Below are 20806 nucleotides of genomic sequence, written 5' to 3'. Positions count from 1 at the left end.
TCTGAAACTATTCACTATATAATGCATTGTGTCTAAAACTGTTCATTTCACAATGCCCTGTGTCTGAAACTATTCACCTTTATAGTGCAATATGACTGAAATCATTCCCTGTATAATGCACTACATCTGAAACCATTTACTATACAGTGCACTACTTCTGAAACCATTCACTATACAGTGCACAATGTCTGAAACCATTCACTATACAGTGCACTATGTCTGAAACCATTCACTATAAAGTGCACTATGTCTGAAACCATTCACTATACAGTGCACTATGTCTGAAACCATTCACTATACAGTGCACTATGTCTGAAACCATTCACTATAAAGTGCACTGTCTGAAACCATTCACTATACAGTGCACTATGTCTGAAACATTCACTAAAAGTGCACGTCTGAAACCATTCATATACATGCTAGTCTGAACCATTCACTATACAGTGCACTATGTCTGAAGCTGATCACTATATGGTTTTCTACGTCTGAAACTGTCTATTCACTGTACAGTGCATTACGTCTGAAACTGCCCACACTGTAGTTTGTTATGTCTGAAACTATTAACTTATACAGTGCACTGTGTGTGAAACTATCACTTATTTAGTGCACTACATTTGAAAGTATTCACTATAGGGATGGGATTCTGTTCTGTGTTCTGTTTACTGGAGCTGCGCGTTTCCTGCGCAGGCTTGTCGCTGCGCGGAGCGCTACGTGTTCAGTGCGCAGTGTTGTCGCTGCGTATTTCCAGCGCAGGGTTGGGCTGCTGTATGTGTCTGAGAGAGGGAGGCAGAGAGAGGCAGAGTGAGGCAGAGGCTCAGCGCAGTGTATGGAAGTAGCTGAGCCGGCTGCAGTCATGATCCTCCGGGCGCTGGGTTTCCTGCCGGTGCTGCTCCTGTCCTACCTGGGCGAGGCGAAGCAGAGGGACTTCTACACCTTTAAGGTGGTGAACAGCAGAGGGAGATTAGTGTCTCTGGAGAAGTACCGGGGCTCGGTGAGTCTGAGAGCTCGAACTTTCCCGTTCCACCTTAAATGCTGCAGCAGTTACATTCATTTAAGGTGGAACGGGAAAAATACGAACGAGGAGCTGATTCAGCTCGGCGTTATACTCAGTTATGCATGGAAAAAGCTGCGTCTAACTCCTCCGTGTCTCCTCCAGCATGCGCCGCTCCGGCTCTGTGAACTGGGCGTCTCTAATAAAGTAACATCACTAACACTGAACCGAGTCTCTTTGTCTCCATCTGCCTACGTGGCAAACCTGTTCTTCCAATCCTGCACACATCTACACTTCTGCTTCTCCTCACACCTCCTTTGCTCGTCTGGACCAGAAAGGTGGAGAGAAAATGAGCTACTTTCACTCTTTAAAGGCAGCCGAGCGTTTTTCTCTCATTTAAGTTCACTGACTCTGTTATAATGAACCCAACCACCCAGCATTCAAGTGGATCAGCGTGGTGCTGCATCACACTACAGTGATTGTGTCCAACAGGAACAGCCTGACTGAATTTTACACTACTCACCACTACTGTAGCTACTAAACATGCACTTTTTAATGTTTTGATCACCTCAGGTCGCACTAGGCAGGTTATTTTAATTACATGTAAAGATGTTATATTATATAAAGATATTAATGCATTAAAATCTCCAGGAGCCCGGAGTGGAGCCAAGCTCATTCCTCAAAGCTGAAAGGCTGACTGCTTTTTAATTTGAAATAACGTGATTTAAGTGTGTGAATTTCAGCACAAGCTGTAATTACATGCGGTGAAGCGCTAGTGGGCGCTGTTGGACAACAATAAATGAAAGACCTACTCTGCTAGAACTAAGTTTAATAGGGTCTAATCCTCAGCTAGGGGCAGTTGTTAAGGTCCTTAGAATGGACCTTAACAAAAAATACGAATATATATATATATATATATATATATATATATATATATATATATATATATATATATATATATGTGTGTGTGTGTGTGTGTGTGTGTGTTTGTGTGTGTACACTTACATATTTTTGCTGTATCTTCAAAATATTACAAATAATGTTATTTTTGTTAAAATTATTACATTTAAATACTTACATATAGAATATTGTTATTATATAAAGGTAGTTTCAGAATATTACTATATATATATATATATATCATGCATTTGTATAACGTTATTACATAAAGGTATATACATAAATATTATATAAGTACTCGCACATATAATATTGATATTACATATACTTACGTATATCATACTGTTATTACATAGAGGTACATACATATATACTATTATTATGACATAGTACTTACATATGTGATGCTCACACAAAATCTCCATGTCATTTTTTTATTTTTGACATACATCTAGTTATCGTTTGCATTGTGTTAAAATTTCATGGTGGACAGGCCAACAGAAGTGGCCCAGATGGAAGACAACGCTGTTACATTAACTAGTGAGGATAAATAAAATATAAATGGGGATTAGTTACATACATACAAGTATCTATAAGATAAAGATGTAAGATTTCATACATACATCCATTAGTTTTATAAGGAGAATATAAGTTGTAGGCACTGCAGTGGCTCTCCATCGTTTCACCCTGTATAATAAAGCCCCCCAGTACTCCACTGTGAGTAATGGATGTTTCTGTAGTTTCCTAGAGGAGACCCCTAATACAGAGAAAACATACCCACATACTCAGTGACAGCCTTATAAAGGTGCACAGGCACGAAAAAAGTAGTGGAAAGAGAGTGATCGAGTGGAGAGAATGATGGATGGAAAGGGAGAGAAAGTGCACTTACTTTGTTCCCTCTGTTAGCGGAGAAATGCAAGGAGATTGGTCAGATTAGATCCGTTTGGCCTTCTCTCTATTAACTGGCCTTTGGAGGCCGAGCACTTGGCTTCACCACGATGGGAGCTGTGCAGGTCTGTGTGTGTGTGTGTGTGTGTGTGTGTGTGTGCTTGTTTTTATACATTTTCAGAACAAAAATGTCTTGACTTTGCAGTAAAACCAGAGAGAAATATGCTAATTTCAATTTATTTCTAAATCTTATTGTGTTTTTATGCTTGTAAAATCACGATATATCATTATAAAAAAACGCAAATAAACACAAATATATTTAAAAGTAGTGAGAATTTGGTTCCAGATTTGGAATCAGACCTGATTTAACATAATTTAAGCATTGGTTACCCAGTCTATGCTATACTGGGCATCCTCAGGGATATATGTATATATATATACACACTGTTTCCTGACCAGCAAGTCATTTAACACTTATTGGCCAAGTAAACAGCTTTTTAATTCTAATTTTCTCAGGTGCCCTAAACTTTCGCACAGTGCTGTATATGGTGTACATATGTATATGCGTTCCTTCATCCTGATACTGTATAAAAACAAGTGTGCGGTATATGTGTGTGTGTATAAGTGAGGCACACTATGGTCGCCTTCAGCTCACAGTGAGCTCAGTCAAACATCTACAGCTCAGTCCATTAATGAATGAATGGACTGGAACGTGAATTCGCTCCTCTCCTCTCTGCTGTTACCTCCTAAAATCCATCTTCAGCCATAATCCTACCTAATGTGATTATGTCCACTGTAATGAATAACAGTAATGAGTGAGAATTTGTGAAGGGATTTACTGAACGCTCGGATGTTATCCAGACTGTGGGTTGTCCTCCCTCATCTACAGCCCATGGAAAGCAGACCAGAGAGTAAAAAAGTGTCCTAAACTATACTGTATGCCATACAGTGCTGTATGCAACCAATGAACAAACCAATGTTTAGAGGTTGGTATATAAATTATTATAAATAATAATAGTGTTCTACTGTATATAGTGTTCCAGTGTAGGTAGTGATTAGACCACTTCTGTTTCCTGTAACAGTGTTGTATATAGTGCTTCTAATTTTAATTATAATGTTTAATTATAATTTCACATAATGTAGGAAATAGTGATTAGGGACCATTTCAGATCTCTATAAAGGTGTTCAACAGTGATACAGTGCAGGGAATCGTGAGTAATGTCTGTTTCATTTCACTATAATAGTGTTCTATATAGTGCTCCAACATAAGGATTAGTGATTAGTGGACCCTTTCTGTTCACTATAGTAGTGTTCTATATAGTGTTCTAATGTAGGAAACAGTGATTAGTGGATCATTTCTGTTCACTATAGTAGTGTTCTATATAGTTCTCCAGTGTAGGGAATAATGATTAGGGACCATTTCTGTTCACTATAGTAGTGTTCTATATAGTGTTCTAATGTAGGAAACAGTGATTAGTGGATCATTTCTGTTCACTATAGTAGTGTTCTATATAGTTCTCCAGTGTAGGGAATAATGATTAGTGGACCATTTCTGTTCACTATAGTAGTGTTCTATATAGTGTTCTAATGTAGGAAACAGTGATTAGTGGATCATTTCTGTTCACTATAGTAGTGTTCTATATAGTTCTCCAGTGTAGGGAATAGTGATTAGTGGACCATTTCTGTTCACTATAGTAGTGTTCTATATAGTGTTCTAATGTAGGAAACAGTGATTAGTGGATCATTTCTGTTCACTATAGTAGTGTTCTATATAGTTCTCCAGTGTAGGGAATAGTGATTAGTGGACCATTTCTGTTCACTATAGTAGTGTTCTATATAGTTCTCCAGTATAGGGAATAGCAAATAGTGGACCATTTCCTTATATTCATTATATTATTATTATTAATCTTAGTACTCTGGTGTAGGCAATTGTGATTAAGGTCAATTTCTGTTCACCGTAATAGTGTTCTGGCAATAGTGACTAAGGTCAAATTCTGCTCATTATAATATTGTTCTATATAGTGCTCCAATGTAGGGAATAGTGAATGGTTGACAATTTATGTTCACTATGATTGTGTTTTTTATAGTGCTTCAATGTGGCAATAGTGATTAAGGTCAATTTCTGTTCACTACAACAGTGTTCTATGTTGTGCTTCAGTATAGGAAATAGTGATAAGGGACTGTTTCTGTTCCACTAGCGTTCTTCACTGTGCCCTTGAGTATGAGAATAGTGATTTCCAACTTTGTTACTCAACAACCATTCAACCGGAGATTATATGCCACGAGCGCCTAATGAGTGCTTTAATAATTAATTCATCCAGTTAACGACTCTTAAGGGTTCTGTCAATGCAGTCTAGATGACCAATTAAAGTAGTGCAGAATCAAATACTCAAATGTAAACACAGTTATCCTCAAAGAACTTCAACTTCTCTCTCTCTCTCTCTCTCTCTCTCTCTCTCTCTCCTCTCTGTTCCATAACATTTTTTTATTCTTTCTTTCATTTTCCTTTTTACATTTCTAGACTGAAAAGCAACATTAGAGCTAACTCTGTTTCCTAATTGCTGTTGTTATTGCTATTATTATTACTTTTTTTAACCACACTTTAAAAGGACACTCTGAAATGACCTATGCAATCATACAGTGTCAAGCAGTAAAATTTTAAAGGGCCCATATAATGAAAAAACCAAATATCCTTGACTTTTTGATACAAAATAGTTTGATGTAGCATAGAAACATCGCTGAAGTTTCAAAGGTACCATCTACTCTCCAGCTCACAGCCCATCCATGGAAACTAAGCAAAAACAGCACATTTTGAATTAAATGTTTTGTGATGTCACAAACACCAATGCATTTTCATATATCCAGCTTTTCAGCCTAGACCAGTTTAGCCCCACCCACTAAACTGAAGTTATAAGTAGTGTTTCAGCCTGCACTGTTTTTTTTTAAATGAGGAACCATACAGGGCAGCCAGTCGAAGCAGAATGTGAAATAACTGTAGAATTCTAAATAATATCTCTAGAATTTTAGATAATAGCTATAGAATTCTAGGTAACGACTCTTGAATTGTAAATAATAACTATAGAATTCTCAGTAATAACACAAAAAAATTCAGTAATAACTGGAATTATAAGGAATAACACAATAATTTTAAGTGATACCTATAGGATTCTAAATAACAACTATAGAATTCTAAGTAATAGCTATAGAAATCTAATGACTCTAGAATTCTGGGTAAGAACACTAGAATTCTAATCAATAGTTATAGAATTCTAAGTATTAACTTTATGGTTCCAAGTAATAATGCTAGAATTCTAGATAGCTCTAGAATTTTAAGTAATAACTTTGGAATTCTAAATAATAATTCTAGAATTCTAAGTAATTTAATAAAAAATACTTAAATACTAAAATTTTAAGCAATAACTAGGATTCAAAAGAATAACATTAGAATTTTAAGTAACTAAAATTCTAAAAAGCAACAACTCGAATTCTAATTAATAACTAGATAATCCTAAGTAACAACTCTAGAACCTAGAATTATAAGTAACTCTAGAATTTTAAGTAATAATATTAGAATTCTTAGTAATAATGCTAATAAGTCTAGAATTATCAGTTATAACAATTTTAAGTAATAACTAGAATTCTGAGAAATAACACAAAAACCTTAAGTAATAACTACAACAATCTAAGTAATAACTCTAGAAATTTCAAGTCATGACCACAAATTTTTCAGAAATGATTCTGTAATTCTATGTAATAACTATATAATTCTAAGTAACAATGCTAAAATTCTAGGAAATTAACGCTAGTGTTAAGTGATAACCATTGAATTTTAAGTAATAACTCTAGTCTAGGTAATAACTATAGAATTCTAAATTATAACTAGAATTAAAAAATAGCTTTACAATTCTAATTCTGTCTCTTGGCTGCAGCCCTGCTTTTAAGTAAAAAGTAACTAAAGTACAGTCATAAGTAATTCACCCCATTAAGACATCCTCTTCAAATTTCAGTGCACAGTTCCTCCTTATTTGCTGAGTTTAACAGACTGGAAAAAGACTGAAATATAAACTGTGTGAAAACTTTTGCACAGGCCATGGTTTGAGTTTTTACGCTGTAATATGCTGAACTCAGCAAATAAACAGCAATTGTGTATTAAAATGTGCAGAAGTGTGTCACAGCCAATGCCAGTGTAGTTTGACCAGGGTGGCCAAACATTTGCATGTGATTGTATTACCAGTTTGGTCAGAACATCAGATTCAAACAAAGAGTTTAAAAAAAAAAGCAAAACCTACACAATTTACCCAGCAGTCCCTTAAACAACAGCTCCCCTGAGCTACAGCGCTCTATTACAATACTCTAATTATACAAGAAACAAAGGAACAGAAATCCTCAAAGCACTTCTACACCTCTCTCTCTCCCCCTCTCTCTCTCCCCCTCTCTCTCTCCCCCTCTCTCTCCCCCTCCCTCTCTCCCTCTCTCTCTCTCCCCCTCTCTCTCTCCCTCCCTCTCTCTCCCTCTCTCTCTCTCTCTCTCTCTCTCTTTCATAGACACAGTTTCTTTTCCACTTGTACTCACTATTGAGGCCACATAACAGCACTTAACCATGTGCTCTTAGAGTTGCTTAATTGCGGCGCTTTGCGAACTGTAAGAGCTGCTGTTGATTATACTGCACGTTTTTGTTTCTGTTGTTTTTTAACTGCGGTTCTTTTTCATGAGGGGTCACTCTGAAATGACCCGAGAGTCACACAGTGTCTTTCTTTGAAAAGAATCTTCTGTGTTTAGTAAAGGAACTGTGTTTTGTCTGAATTCCTCACAAGTTTTGTCTGAAGCAGAAAGTAAAAAAAATAACAATAATAATGACGGAAAAACAAAACCTCAGTGCCCAAAGTGTTCTGGAGCGACAGCTCCTGTGAGTCTGATCGCTGGTGTGTACTGATGTGGCTTAATCAGCACATTAATTATTAATTCATCCAATTAAAGGCCAGTCAAAGCAGACCTGATTACCAAAGTACAACATTAAATACAGTGTAAAAACAGTTCTCCTCAAAGGACCTCACCACTCTCTCTCTCTCTCTCTCTCTCTCTCTCTCTCTCTCTCTCTCTCTCTCTTCTTCACAGATATTTTCTTTTCTGCTTAGATTCAGGGTAAAAGGAGAATTCCACACATTTTTCAAAATGTCTGTGTAATTGAGTGGTTGAGAGACATTCAGAGTACTTTGGTGTGAAATGGCTGGTTGTAGAGACTCTGATTTCTTTTCAGTGGTAGTGATAGGAACCAGGGTTTGCCATGACTACAACACAAATATAGACATTTTATTTACTATCTAGAACCACCAGTGAACCTACACGTGTTTTCTGAGTGTTCATATGTAATGCTGATGATGAAAATCTGAAAAAATATGTTTTCTTTTATATATATATATATATATAAAACGCTAAAACTGCCTCAAAACTACCATAAAACAATGTCTCAGACATCAGTCAGTGCATTCATAACCATTTCATGTAAGAACTCTCTGTGAGGGAGCTTTTTGAGGTGGACGTCTGGTTCCTATCACCACCACTGTGAACAGTTCTGACTCAGTAAGTTTCTCTAGAACAGAGCGTTTCACACCAAACCACTCTGAATGACTCTGTTTACGTATTAACCGTTGAATTATGCAGACATTTTTGAAAAAGTGACACTGTTATTTTATTAGTATAAATATAGAAATATAGCACTATGAGGAATTCAAATGTGGGTGGCTCACAGTGCCATAATATAGTCAAATAGCCAAACAGTCTAAGTCAGCTGAAACACTACCGTCAGTAAGTTAGTCTAAATGATTTTTGATTAACAGTGGTTTGCTAATGTTTGCTACTGGTCATTAAGATGAAATAAAGCAATGAGTGGGCTTATTGGGAACACAAGTGTCCGAATTTTTCAAGGCTTCTGTACTTTATTTCATCACTTTTGTAAAAAAAAATTGATTATGTTTAAAGAGAGATTAATCTTTCATTTCATTATAAGATAATATCTAAATAAATTTAAAACTTACAAATCCATATGAAAATTATGTCGACCTAGATATACTTGGAGTTATTTGGTTAATTATAATTATAAAGTGTATAATTATAAAGTGTATTTGTGAGTGTGACTTAATAAGGGCATTAATTACTAATGAATACAATTAAAGCTATCAAGAGATCAATCAAAGTAGGCCAGAGGTTAATAAAAGCGACCGCTTTATTGAGTAATCTAAACACAGCAACGCAGTAGCTGTTCTCAAAGCAACTGCATCAGTCGTCTCACAGTGGAAGGATGGACAGAAACCCCTGTGGATGTTTTCTGATCTGAGCAGCTTGATTTTCTCCTCTCTCTCAAAGATGAAAGCTATAAGTGCTGTTTATCTGATGGGGGGACAGTTTTAGTGTCTACCAGGTCTTCCAGGTGGTTGCTAGGAGACCCATTTTCTCTGGAGCTTCAATAACTTGCTGCATTTACCTCATAACTCTAGTTCAAAAAGCAGATTTCAGACATTGAACATGTCGGAATATATTCATACCAGATTTGAAATTAGATTTTTTTTAAACAAATTTTCGCTTTAAACTGCTCCTGTTTTGGTTGTGATGGCCTGTGTGTGGTCAGGTGTCCCTGGTGGTGAACGTGGCGAGTGAGTGCGGCTTCACGGAGGAGCACTACACGGATATGCAGCAGCTACAGCGCGATTTCGGCCCGTATCACTTCAACGTCCTCGCCTTTCCCTGCAATCAGTTCGGTCAGCAGGAGCCGGGCAGCGACAAGGAGATCGACAACTTCGTCCGGCGAGTTTACGGCGCCTCCTTTCCGATCTTCAGCAAGATCGCTGTGGTGGGGACGGGTGCCAACAACGCCTTCAAATACCTCGCAGGTGAGGCTCAGCACACACACTACACTTTCTCAGCCCACATATATAAAGTAAACTGAACATTAAATTCTGTTTGGCTCTCATAAACGTTGCGTAAACAGAGTGTGGACTTGATCTCCTTCAATGACGAATGAACTGCTCTACATCTGATTCATGAAGCATTTGTACATGGAAACAAGCAGAGATTTGATGAATCAGCTTCAGTGCGTGAAATCAAGCGCAGCCTAACAGCACCACGTTTATATATCATTACATAAAGCACAGCCTGATTCATGCAGATGTTTCAGTAGGAAGCCAATAAAACGAAAGCAGTGTCGAGTGGTGAGTGCACTTCACCCCCTACTGACCAAACTTCATAGTGTTAAAATGATGAGTACTGGAAAAAATAAAATATGGAATAAACAGAAATGGCGTAGTTTTTTTTTAAGATGGCAAAATGATTGTGTGGTGTGATTATTTTCCTAAAATGACATATTTACATGCTATATTGCAAATCAAGTCACGTTTATTGTCACATCACATTTACACAGAAGCAAGGTGAGTGAAAATCTTAGGTGTGTAGCCCACTTTTAGAATTTATACAAAAAATATACATATAGAAGAAGAAAAAAGAAATATATAAACACAGACGCTAAATATATACACATATACATAATATACACTAGCGCTGAAGAGCAGTGGAAACAATTGTTGAATCACACTTCATTATCTGGCAGTCTAATGGAGGAATCTGGGTTTGCCTACCAGAATGCCAACAGTAAAGTTTGGTGGAGGAGGGATAATGGGCTGAGGCTGTTTTTCAGGCCCTTTAATTCCTGTGAAGAGGGATGTTAATGCTACAGCATACAAAGATATTTTAGACAACTCTATGCTTCCAATTTTGTGGCAGTGTTTTGGGGAAAACCCTTTCTTGTTCCATCGTGACGGAGCCCCTGTGCACAAAGTGAGCTCCATAAAAACATGTTTTAATGAATTTGATGTGGAGGAACTCCAGTGGCCTGCACAGAGCCCTGACCGCAACACCACTGAACACCCTTGGGATGAACTGGAATGTTGGTTGTGAGCCAGACCCTCACGTCCAACATCAGTGACTGATCTCACAAATGCTCTTTTGATTGAATGAGCACAAATTCCTTAACCGAAAATGTATTTCCTACTATAGACACAGAAATATAGCCTTTTTTCTATAATGGTTGTTTATTTAAAAGAAGACTCTGATTTTATAAAAGTGTTTTTGATGAGAGGAAAGAGAAAATCTCCTCCCTGCCTGCTCACTGTGGAAATACCATTACTGTCTGTGATCGTTCCCGTGTTCACGCCACGTAATTAGCCGTGTGTGTGGGAACCTGCGCCTCAGATTTGTTTGCTAGCTTGTTTAATGAGCACCAATAATAGGTAAGACCCTCAACGAGAAAAGATAAACCTAATGGATTGATTATGTCCTCTCACAGCGCTTTGTTTACTCTATAAGAATGTGCATCGAGAGGAGGTTACCATGGCGATGGTGAGCGACGGAGAAATCAAACTAAAACCTGCAGCTCAGTCAGAGTGGGAGATGGGGTAATGAAGAACGAAAGAAAGAAAGAAAGAAAGAAAGAAAGAAGCAAAAAATGGAAAGAAAGAAGGTGGAAGGCAAAGAAAAAAGAGAGAGAAGAGAAAGGGAGAGAAAAGAGAGAAGAGAAAGGGCGAGAGATGAGAAAAAAAGAGAAAGAGAGAGAAATGAGAGCGGGTGGGGGGAGAGAGGAGAAAGGGAGAGAAATGAGAGGGAGAGAGAAAGAGAGAGAGAGAGAAAGAAAAAAAGGAGAAAGGAAAAGAAATGAGAGAGAGAAAGAAAGGAGAAAGTGAGAGATGAGAAAAAGAGAAATGAGAGAGAGAGAAGAAAAGAGAGAAATGAGAGAGAGTGGGGGAGAGAGGAGAAAGGGAGAGCAATGAGAGTGAAGAGAAAGGGAAAGAAATGAGAGAGAGAAAGAAAAAAGGAGAAAAGAAACGAGAGAGAAAGAAAGGAGAAAGTGAGAGAAATGAGAAAAATAGAAATGAGTAAGAGAAGAAAAGAGAAATGAGAGAGAGTGAGGGAGAAAGGAGAAAGGGAGAGCAATGAGAGAGAAAAGAAAGGGAGAGAAATGAGAGAGAAAAAAAGAAAGAAGGAGAGAAATGAGAGCAAAAAAAAGAAAGGAGAAAAGGAGAGAAATGAGAGAGAAAGAAAGAAGAAAAGGAGAGAAATGAGAAAAAGAAATAAGCGAGAAGAAAAGAGAAATGAGAGGGGGGATGTGAGAGAGAGAGAGAGAGCGAGAGAGGGAGAGATAGGAAGGGATATGTGAGAGAAAGAAGGAGAACATGAAGAGAAGAAATGAGAGAGGTGGAAATGAAAGAAATGTGAGAGAAAGTCGAGAGAGACCAGAGAGAGAAAGGGAGAGAGGGTGAGAAAGAGGGAAAGAAAGAGAGGGGGGGAGAGAGGGATACAGAGAGAGAGGGAGAGATGGGGAAAGAGAGAAATAAAGTGAGAGAGGGAGAGAGAGAGATACAGAAAGAGAGATATATACAGAGAGAGATACGCAGTCTCAGAATAAAGGGTTGCTGGTTTGCTGATTCTGCTCCGTCAGTCTGATCTGCTCTGTGATGCTGAAACGCTGGGATGTTCAGTGTGTTTCTGTTCAGTTCAGAGATCAGAGAAACTCTCAGTACCTGAATGTAGAGGAGAACATGGAGAAAAGCTCCCAGTGTTGAGCTGCTTTAAAAACCGTGCTGAATTTCTCTGTTAGAAACACATCAGTGAACTGAACTAATATACATGCAAACAGATGGAACATTTAAAAAGGTCAGACTCATTTGTGGATGAGTGAAGCGGAGGAGAAAGTCTGTGCTCTGCTCAAGTTATGATCAACACACTCTTGTAGTTTCTTGGTATTTTTAGATGCAATTTCTGATAAAAGCCTGAAAGACGTCACATTAATTCTGGGCAATAACTCAACGTACTCCATAACTGATCAACTCTCTTTTCCTCTCTCTCTCTCTCTCTCTCTCTCTCTCTCAGAGGCCTCTGGGAAGGAGCCTGATTGGAATTTCTGGAAGTATCTGATAGATGTCGATGGGAAGGTTGTGGGCTCATGGGGTCCCAAAGTGTCGGTGAAGGAGATTCGGCCTCAGATTGCAGACATGGTGCGGAAGCTCATCATCAAGCGAAAGGAGGAGCTGTAACGGAGCAGGCCTGAACAGATCCGCTCCACAGATCGGAGCCAGTGCACGTCAATGGGTCGCCCCTGGAAACATGATAAACTCCGCCCCTCAGCACGTCCCTTCAGACCTTTCACTAACATACCAACACATCACCCCATGAGCATCACCTTACTGTGTACAGCACTGTGCAAAAGCCTGTTTCACACATACTGCCTCACTGCCCCTGAGCTCCGTGAGCGAAGCGGAATGCCTTGCTTTTTCATTTCGGTCTCATTACAGAGGTTAGAGCGTTCACTCAGCATGGTGGGTCCCAGATGCAGTACAGCGTTTGGGAAATAGTCGTTGAGCCGATGTTTTTCCCGAAATACAGGGCAATAAGCTGTGAAAGCCACTGAAAACCAAAGAAAAACATAAAAGAATGCAAATTCTGCAAATACCATCATCAAACAAAAAGTCCGAGAGCTGGGTTAACAGAAAAAAACTGTTAGTTAACAATAAAAGTGTGTTTTCTCAATGATGGCAAAAATCTGTAAAATTACAGTCGTTTCATTTTTTTAGAAAACTATATTTCGATGGTTTCACTACTTGTGACTACTGACATACAGTATTTTACCGTCACAGTAACAGTAACAACCACTAAAATAAAGGCAACTGTCTGTAAACTAAAGGTGATCATTTGTTTTTGTAAATTTACAGCCTATTTCTGTAAATTAACAGCAACAGTGTTAAAATACAGTATAGGTACGGTTTATTTACATGCATTTAAGTTTTTTCGATAAATGGGTATTAACCATTCATTTTAGAGTACTCTGTGAAAATATTCTTTTTTACAGTGTAGCTTAACATTTCAAAGTAACTGATTGGACAACTGATCCATTTGAAATGTCTGTAGAATTTGCTTTCATTTTGCAGCACAAACGCTGTGAAACATCTGAACAAATGGTCTGTAAATCTTTTAATCTGGGCAGTAAACATTTGTTTGTTAAAACACTTCCATTAGAATTCAAACAAATAAATAAATAAACAGTTTTGATTGTCCTGTATGCAAGAGTGTAGGTTTAACCATTTCCAAACCTTTCCTCAAGGAAGTCCAGTATTTACAGCAATACCTCCTTTACCTAATCGATCCTTCATTAACTAAATCAGGTGAGCTGTATTCTTCCAACCAGAATATTAAGCCTTGCACATTGATAATGTTGTACACAACATCATTACAAACATCATTCATAAAAGAAACACATCTTGGGAACGCTGCATGCTAGAGACTTGGCTAGCATTGTACTGTCTAATGAGGGCTCTGGTGTGATCATATCCTTTTCTGAGGTTTTGTAATCCAGCCTTGAACTGCACTGTTTTTCGGAGACTTCGTAAAATAAATTCATAAAATTATGTCTTTTTACGAATCCAACATTTTTTACGAATCCGATTGTTTTCTGTGATTATTTATCCACTTCTCTGTGTTGAAAAGAGGTTGTTGTTAGCATGGCTGTTTGCCATCCACTGATGCCTTGAGTTGAGTCTGTTGACCAATCAGAGATTGTGGGCCTGACTTGCCAACCAATCAAAGGCTGTGTTCCTGACTTGTCAACCAATCACCGGCTGTGTTCCTGACTTGTCGACCAATCAGAGGCTGTGTTCCTTACTTGTCGTCCAATCAGAGGCTGTGTTTCTGACTTGTCGACAAATCAAAGTCTGTGTTTCTGCCTTGTTGACCAGTCAGAGGTTGTGTTTCTGACTTGTTGACCAATCAGAGACTGTGCTCCTGGCTTGTCGACCAATCGGAGGCTTCAAGAACCCTTGAAAAACCTTTCTTTTTAAGTGTGAGGAGTTCCCAATAGTTGTATAATGTAATGTTTTCTGAGTATCATAATGCAAAAACACGGATTGATGAAAACACCAAGAGAAAATAACATTTTTGAATCTAGATTCAAACTGATGAGGCTGAGAGACGCAAAACATGATATAGAATATATATAAAATGCTGTTTTTTGGTCTGTCTGCCCCTTTAATGACATTCCCCATCTCTGCCTCATTTTTTAGATATATCACTGACAAAATATCAAAATATAGCAACATATTATTTTAATACTGCCGGTAAAACGTTTTGATATTTTTACATTAAGCGTTGTGAGTTTTCCCCATAATGTTGGCAGCAGATCAACAGCTTATGACCCAGCCTAAATCAGAACAGCCTCAATTCAACTGGAAACCCCTAATGGGTTCTGCATTAACAGATGCGAGAAGCAGAACAATGACTATGGACCATGACCTGTGGAAAACTGCAGGACGTGGAACATGTGTGTTAGCAATGTCAAAGCTCCTTCAGCTCATACTGATGGTTTTCAGGCCTTGGTCAACAGTAATAGTGCAGGACTATTACTCATTATTCAAAATCACAGGCCCGTGTTTTTCACGCTGTATTCATTATAATGTCAAAGCTGATAAAAAAAACCCTGAGCCCAGATCAGCCCTCTCCTTCCAACATGCCTGACATAATGACACATAATGCCAACCTTGATGTTTTTGTTTCCATGGTACCAAAAGGCTCGCAGTGTGAACACTTTCTGATGGCGTTTTAGCTGAAGGGCTACAATTGTGCTAAAGCAATGCTGTGACAAACTAATTAAACGTATATAATTTTGGTAACACTTTACTTGATATCGCGAAATAATAATTACATAAACGTGCTGTAAATATATGACAGATTTTGTTCGGTGATATAACAGTGTAATGCTTTAATTACTAGTTATTGTCGTGACAGATGTCGTAGTGCTTGATGTTATGACAACTTATGCTGTGTTCCTGACAAACAGAAGCTCAGAATTTTCCAACTCAGAATCGTTTACTTCCCACATAAATGCCTTTATGTAACTTCTGCTGTTGGAGGTCAGAAAAAAAGGAAGGTAGTGCTTATTTGGCTGCTGTGTCCATATAAAAAGCTTAATTAACCTGTAAAAATGTGTTTACAGGTTAATTAGAGAGATGTTTGGTGAGTGTTCCATTTATTTTTCAGAAGTTCATCCCTGATTTTTGAAAAAACAGATAAATGCGTTTAAATACACCACACAAATGCTGTATTTTAATGCTGCTGTTAATTTACAGAAGTAGAACGTAACTAATGATCGCCTGTATTTCACGGACATTCGCGTTTATTTTACTGGCTGTTACTGTTATTATGATGATAAAATACTGTATGTCAGTAGTTGAACTAGTGAACCTGTTGAATTACAGTAAAGACAGTATTTCTATGAAGTTACATTACTGTAATTTTACAGACTTTTTTGTAAATAAAAAGATTTTTTATTGCTTTTTACAGACTCCCTTTTTTTAAAGGGTAGGCTAGGACAATTCACCATTAACATAATGACAGAAAATGACACAAAAGCATGCAAAAGTCTTGAACAGAAGGGCTTAACTTAATGTTCCAAGGATTCCTTTGTGTTTACCAATCATCATTTTTTTTCAGGGATAACATTGTTTTAGTACTGAACACAATCTGTCGTGGCAATTTCTGACAGCATATAACATCTGCTATTACATGTTTGTAGGATGGTTATGTCAGTGTTATGTAGCAGGGTTCAAGTTAAGTGTTATTTCCCCTTTACCTCAGAGAAGACAAATAGTTGTGTACTGGAGCTAAGAGGCTAGTGTACAAGGCTAACTATAAGGAACGTACTGGAAGCATCAATTAGCATGGTGCTAACTGCATGCTTTAATCATCACACTTCATTTACATTACAAGGTAATCTCTAATAAACTTGATTATGTGGTTTCTGACACTGTTTGACCCACTGTTATCTCTAAAAATGAACAAAAGACATTAGCATAGCTAAAAACAGGAGCAGCTGGCTTGAACTTTGCCCGTACTTTAGTCCATGTTTATAGACAGCAGTATGTCATGCAGGAGCAGAAACCTCTATTGTAGATTACTCATCATGGTTTAACACAGCTGTGTGATGATTTATATGTAATGCTAATTGGTGTACATAAACATCCATTACTAGCTACTTTAGCCTTGGAGCTCCAGGGCAAAGCTACAGAAGCAAACTCCAGACACCAAACATGCCTTGTCTGATTGACTACATTTGGATAGCGGACTGAGGGGTGGGGGTTGAAGGTTGGGGTTTACTGCACCTATACTTCTTGTTTTGGCTCCTGGTTCCAATAGAGTCTGGCTGCAGACCTGCACTCTCAGCCAGATGCACTCTCAGCCCCAGTGACGTCACGTGCACACGCACTCTCTGCCACAATGGCAGAAGCAGCAAAACGGCGCGGTAACTTCTGCTCTTAGAGATGTCCATAACACGGCTAGATGATCACATTTAATGTACCTCCCTGTTGAAAAACATCGTAGAACCCATTAAAAGTGTCTGTCGGTTCCTGGTGGTTTTCAGTGGTCACTAATGGTGTTCTGTGTTTTCCTGATGGTTTGATATCATAGTGTAAAGGATTCTGATCGTTTAATCAGGTGTTTGATCGTTTAATCAGGTGCGACTGATTCCACATGTAAACACAGTTATGTTGTGACAATGTACTGTTTTGGTGTCGACAACATTGTCTGCTTGGTGCTCTCTACATTGTCACAACGTTGAAATGTAATTCCTCATAAATGTAAAGTTATGACAGTGTTGTCTTGACAACTTTCTAGGAGGTTGTGACGACGTAGACGAGGCAGTAATCAGTACTGTGTTGACTGTATGTTGTCACAACTCCTCCTAGAACCCTTAATGAGTTCTATTTTAATCACTATTACAGTTTTTGATAACCGATTCTAGTTTTACTCGTCCTGGTTTTACTGTGAAATTTTCCATATTTAATTACCTTATTATCACTATGGCAACATTAATATACATTCAGTGTAGCTCTTGTTTCCCAACATTACGTGGTTCACTGTTTTCCCTCATAAAACCGATAAAAACACTGTCGTGACAGAACGTGTGCTGACGTCATCAATAGGCTGGCGGTGCACGTCAGGCTGAGAGTGCATGTCTGCAGCCAGACCCTTCTCCCTGGTTCTCTCAGGGCAACGAATGAACAAGAGGAACAGCCACAAAACATGATCAGAGGTTTGATCTGTCTGTCTACGTCTGTTTGTATGTATGCAACAGATCATTAAAGCCAAGCCTAGGAGACGAATGATGGCCCGGCTCAGTCTGTTTCTTTTCATGTATTACATCAGATCTGTCACATTCTGATATTTACGTGCAGACTTATGTGAACTTGTCATATTGTAGGTTTATAATAAACAAAGGCCATCCATAAAGAAATTGGCACAACCCAGGCTTATCTTCTTGATACTATTTTTTGATTATATTTTTCGTATCATCGTAAGAGCACCTATGCCGATGGAACGAAACTGAAAACTCCCTATTGACTTGGCTTGACTTGACTTGAATAGATCACCACTGAACTGACTTCTTTAAAACTGATTTAGGACGTCCACTAATGCTCATAACATGTCCCTGACGGACTGACTATATTTGGATGTCCACAGACGTTCTTTGTTTACTGGGCAATAGTCCATGTTTATGTCATGCAGTAGCAGAAACCTCTATTTAAGATTAAACAGTAATTATACACCGATCAGGCATAACATAATGACCACCTCCTTGTTTCTACACTCATTGTCCATTTTATCAGCTCCACTTACTATATAGGTGCACTTTGTAGTTCTACAGTTACAGACTGTAGTCCATCTGTTTCTCTGATACTTTGTTAGCCCCCTTTTACCCTGTTCTTCAGTGGTCAGGACCCCCATGGACCCTCACAGAGCAGGTACTATTTGGGTGGTGGATCATACTCAGCACTGCAGTAACACTGACGTGGTGGTGGTGTGTTAGTGTGTGTTGTGCTGGTCTGAGTGGATCAGACACAACAGTGCTGCTGGAGTTTTTAAACACTGTGCGGAAAATTTAGTCGATCAGGTTTTTTTGGGTGGTTGATTTTCTAAGAGAAACTATGTACACATTTACTTCCACACATTTTAATGCACAAATGCTGTTGCTACAGTAGCTACTGCTGGATTCAACACAATTGAAAAAACACACATAAAATCTGGCCTGTGCAAAAGTTTCATATTATTTTATTTTTCCCAAAATGTTAAACTCGGAAAATAAATAGACATTATGCACTACATTTGCATAAAAATGTCATATTTGCATAAAAATTCATGACTGTGGATGTTCAAACTTTTGCACATATAAAAGTGTAGATTGCTTTTTTTGTCGCTTTTCATCAGTTGGACAGAAATGATGCATTTAGGCAGTCCTCTTCTTTGTCTGAAAACAAAACTCAAAAATCCTTGAATTTTCTTCATGATTGGTCGTTTTTCACATTGTGCACACATCCTGTACACAATTAGGAAGGAATAGAAATGTGACCTTGGACCTGAGAAGAACTTGCAGATGAAGAAAATTCGAGAGGAGCAAATCTTACATCACTGTATGCTCACAAGCTGAAGGACTTCCATTCACAACTGATTTTTTGCTAATTTCTCTAATATATTTGTGACCTAGCACTGAGTAAATGATTGTGTCATTGGTGGCCTTGAGTAAATAAATGAAAGCCCAAGGCTCTTCTCCTGTAAGGCACAGTACATAGATATACACAAAGAGAGTTTACACAGTGGAAATCTCATATATGGGTATTTCTTCTTCTATTCTGAGCCTCAGCTGTGCTACATGTTGTCCTTGACTGGGTGCCCATACAATCCCTACTTAATATATATGTATGATTGTATAATTGCTACTTATGCATTTACTTAGTGGCATACTCATACGCTTGAATGGTAAACATAATTATAGTTGATCAACAATGATTTAGTTATTTGATACTCATAATTCACAAACTATATGACTTGAAATGTTAAGTATATTGTTTGCACACAATTCATAATCATAAATAACTGTCTAATAATTGTCTGTCCTTGTTTAAATGATTAAGTAGTTAAATATTAACTTGCTACTTTGTTGGATCATATCAATTCAAATTAAATCACGTTTATTGTCGCATCACATTTACACAGATGAGAAGGTGAGTGAAAATTGTTGGTGCGTAGCCCCCTTATAGTATTTAAGTAGAGAAAAAAACATAAGAATATATATATATATATATATATATATATATATATATATATGATATATATACATAGTTTTGTATAAACTTTCTAATAATGCTGGTACTTAAACATTATTAAAAGATTCATATATATCATCAACACTTTAATGATCATTAATTTTACCCCCATTGTGAAGTTGCAAATTTATAATCATTATAAACATATTTTGTTACTTATTACAATTAAATATAGCTCTGAAATGGTGCTTGAATTATTTGGCTGACACAATTATAGAATTATTATGTAGTAACTATTAATTATTACCTTATCAACGATTGAGATGTAAACAAAATTACTCTGAGTGGTTTCTTTGGGGACGTCTTTGTCTTAAAAAATTGTTGTAGGCCAAAGAAAAATTCTGACTAAGTTTCTTGACTGTTTAATTATGCAGAAATTCTGAATAATAGTTGGTGGAATTTCCTTCAGCAGGGCTGATGCTGACATAGATTTGAGTGTCATCTGCATGGCAGTGAAACATGACAGTGCACTATGAGTCAGTTTATGAGTGTTTACATGCGTATGTATGGAACATGAAAATCTGAGTGGAAGACAATTGGTTAATATTGAAATCACTGCTCTCCCAAACCTGAAATTGTCCAGTTTTGACTCAATTAATTTCGAGAACATGAGCTTAATGCTATGTTGCAAAGCAAGCATTAATTATATAAATACTGACTTAGCAAAATGTAATTTCAAATTTCAGTTTCACTGGTGATGCCCTCATCACACCCACATGCAACCTGTGGGGAGTGGGGAGTGGGGGTGCATTCCTATCTATTGCCACTACATGCTGGTGTAAATCCAAGGTTAGCTTTATAACTTGTAGGTTGTAACTAAGTTTACCCAATAATG

The 20806-nt window shown here is 37.7% G+C and overlaps 1 protein-coding gene across 1 annotated transcript; it reads left to right on the top strand.

Moving 5' to 3' along the window:
- Positions 1-787: 787 nt before the first annotated feature.
- On the top strand, positions 788-14460 carry gpx7 (glutathione peroxidase 7). The gene is made up of 3 exons (XM_036591186.1): positions 788-991; positions 9405-9666; positions 12695-14460. The coding sequence occupies exons 1-3, from the start codon at positions 827-829 to the stop codon at positions 12856-12858; spliced, it is 591 nt and encodes a 196-aa protein (XP_036447079.1). The 5' UTR covers positions 788-826; the 3' UTR covers positions 12859-14460.
- The last annotated feature ends 6346 nt before the right edge of the window (positions 14461-20806 follow it).

This window comes from Colossoma macropomum, unplaced genomic scaffold (genome assembly GCF_904425465.1).
Source record: "Colossoma macropomum unplaced genomic scaffold, Colossoma_macropomum, whole genome shotgun sequence".
Taxonomy (NCBI): Eukaryota; Metazoa; Chordata; class Actinopteri; order Characiformes; family Serrasalmidae; genus Colossoma; species Colossoma macropomum.
This window is presented reverse-complemented; position numbering and strand designations above follow the sequence as displayed.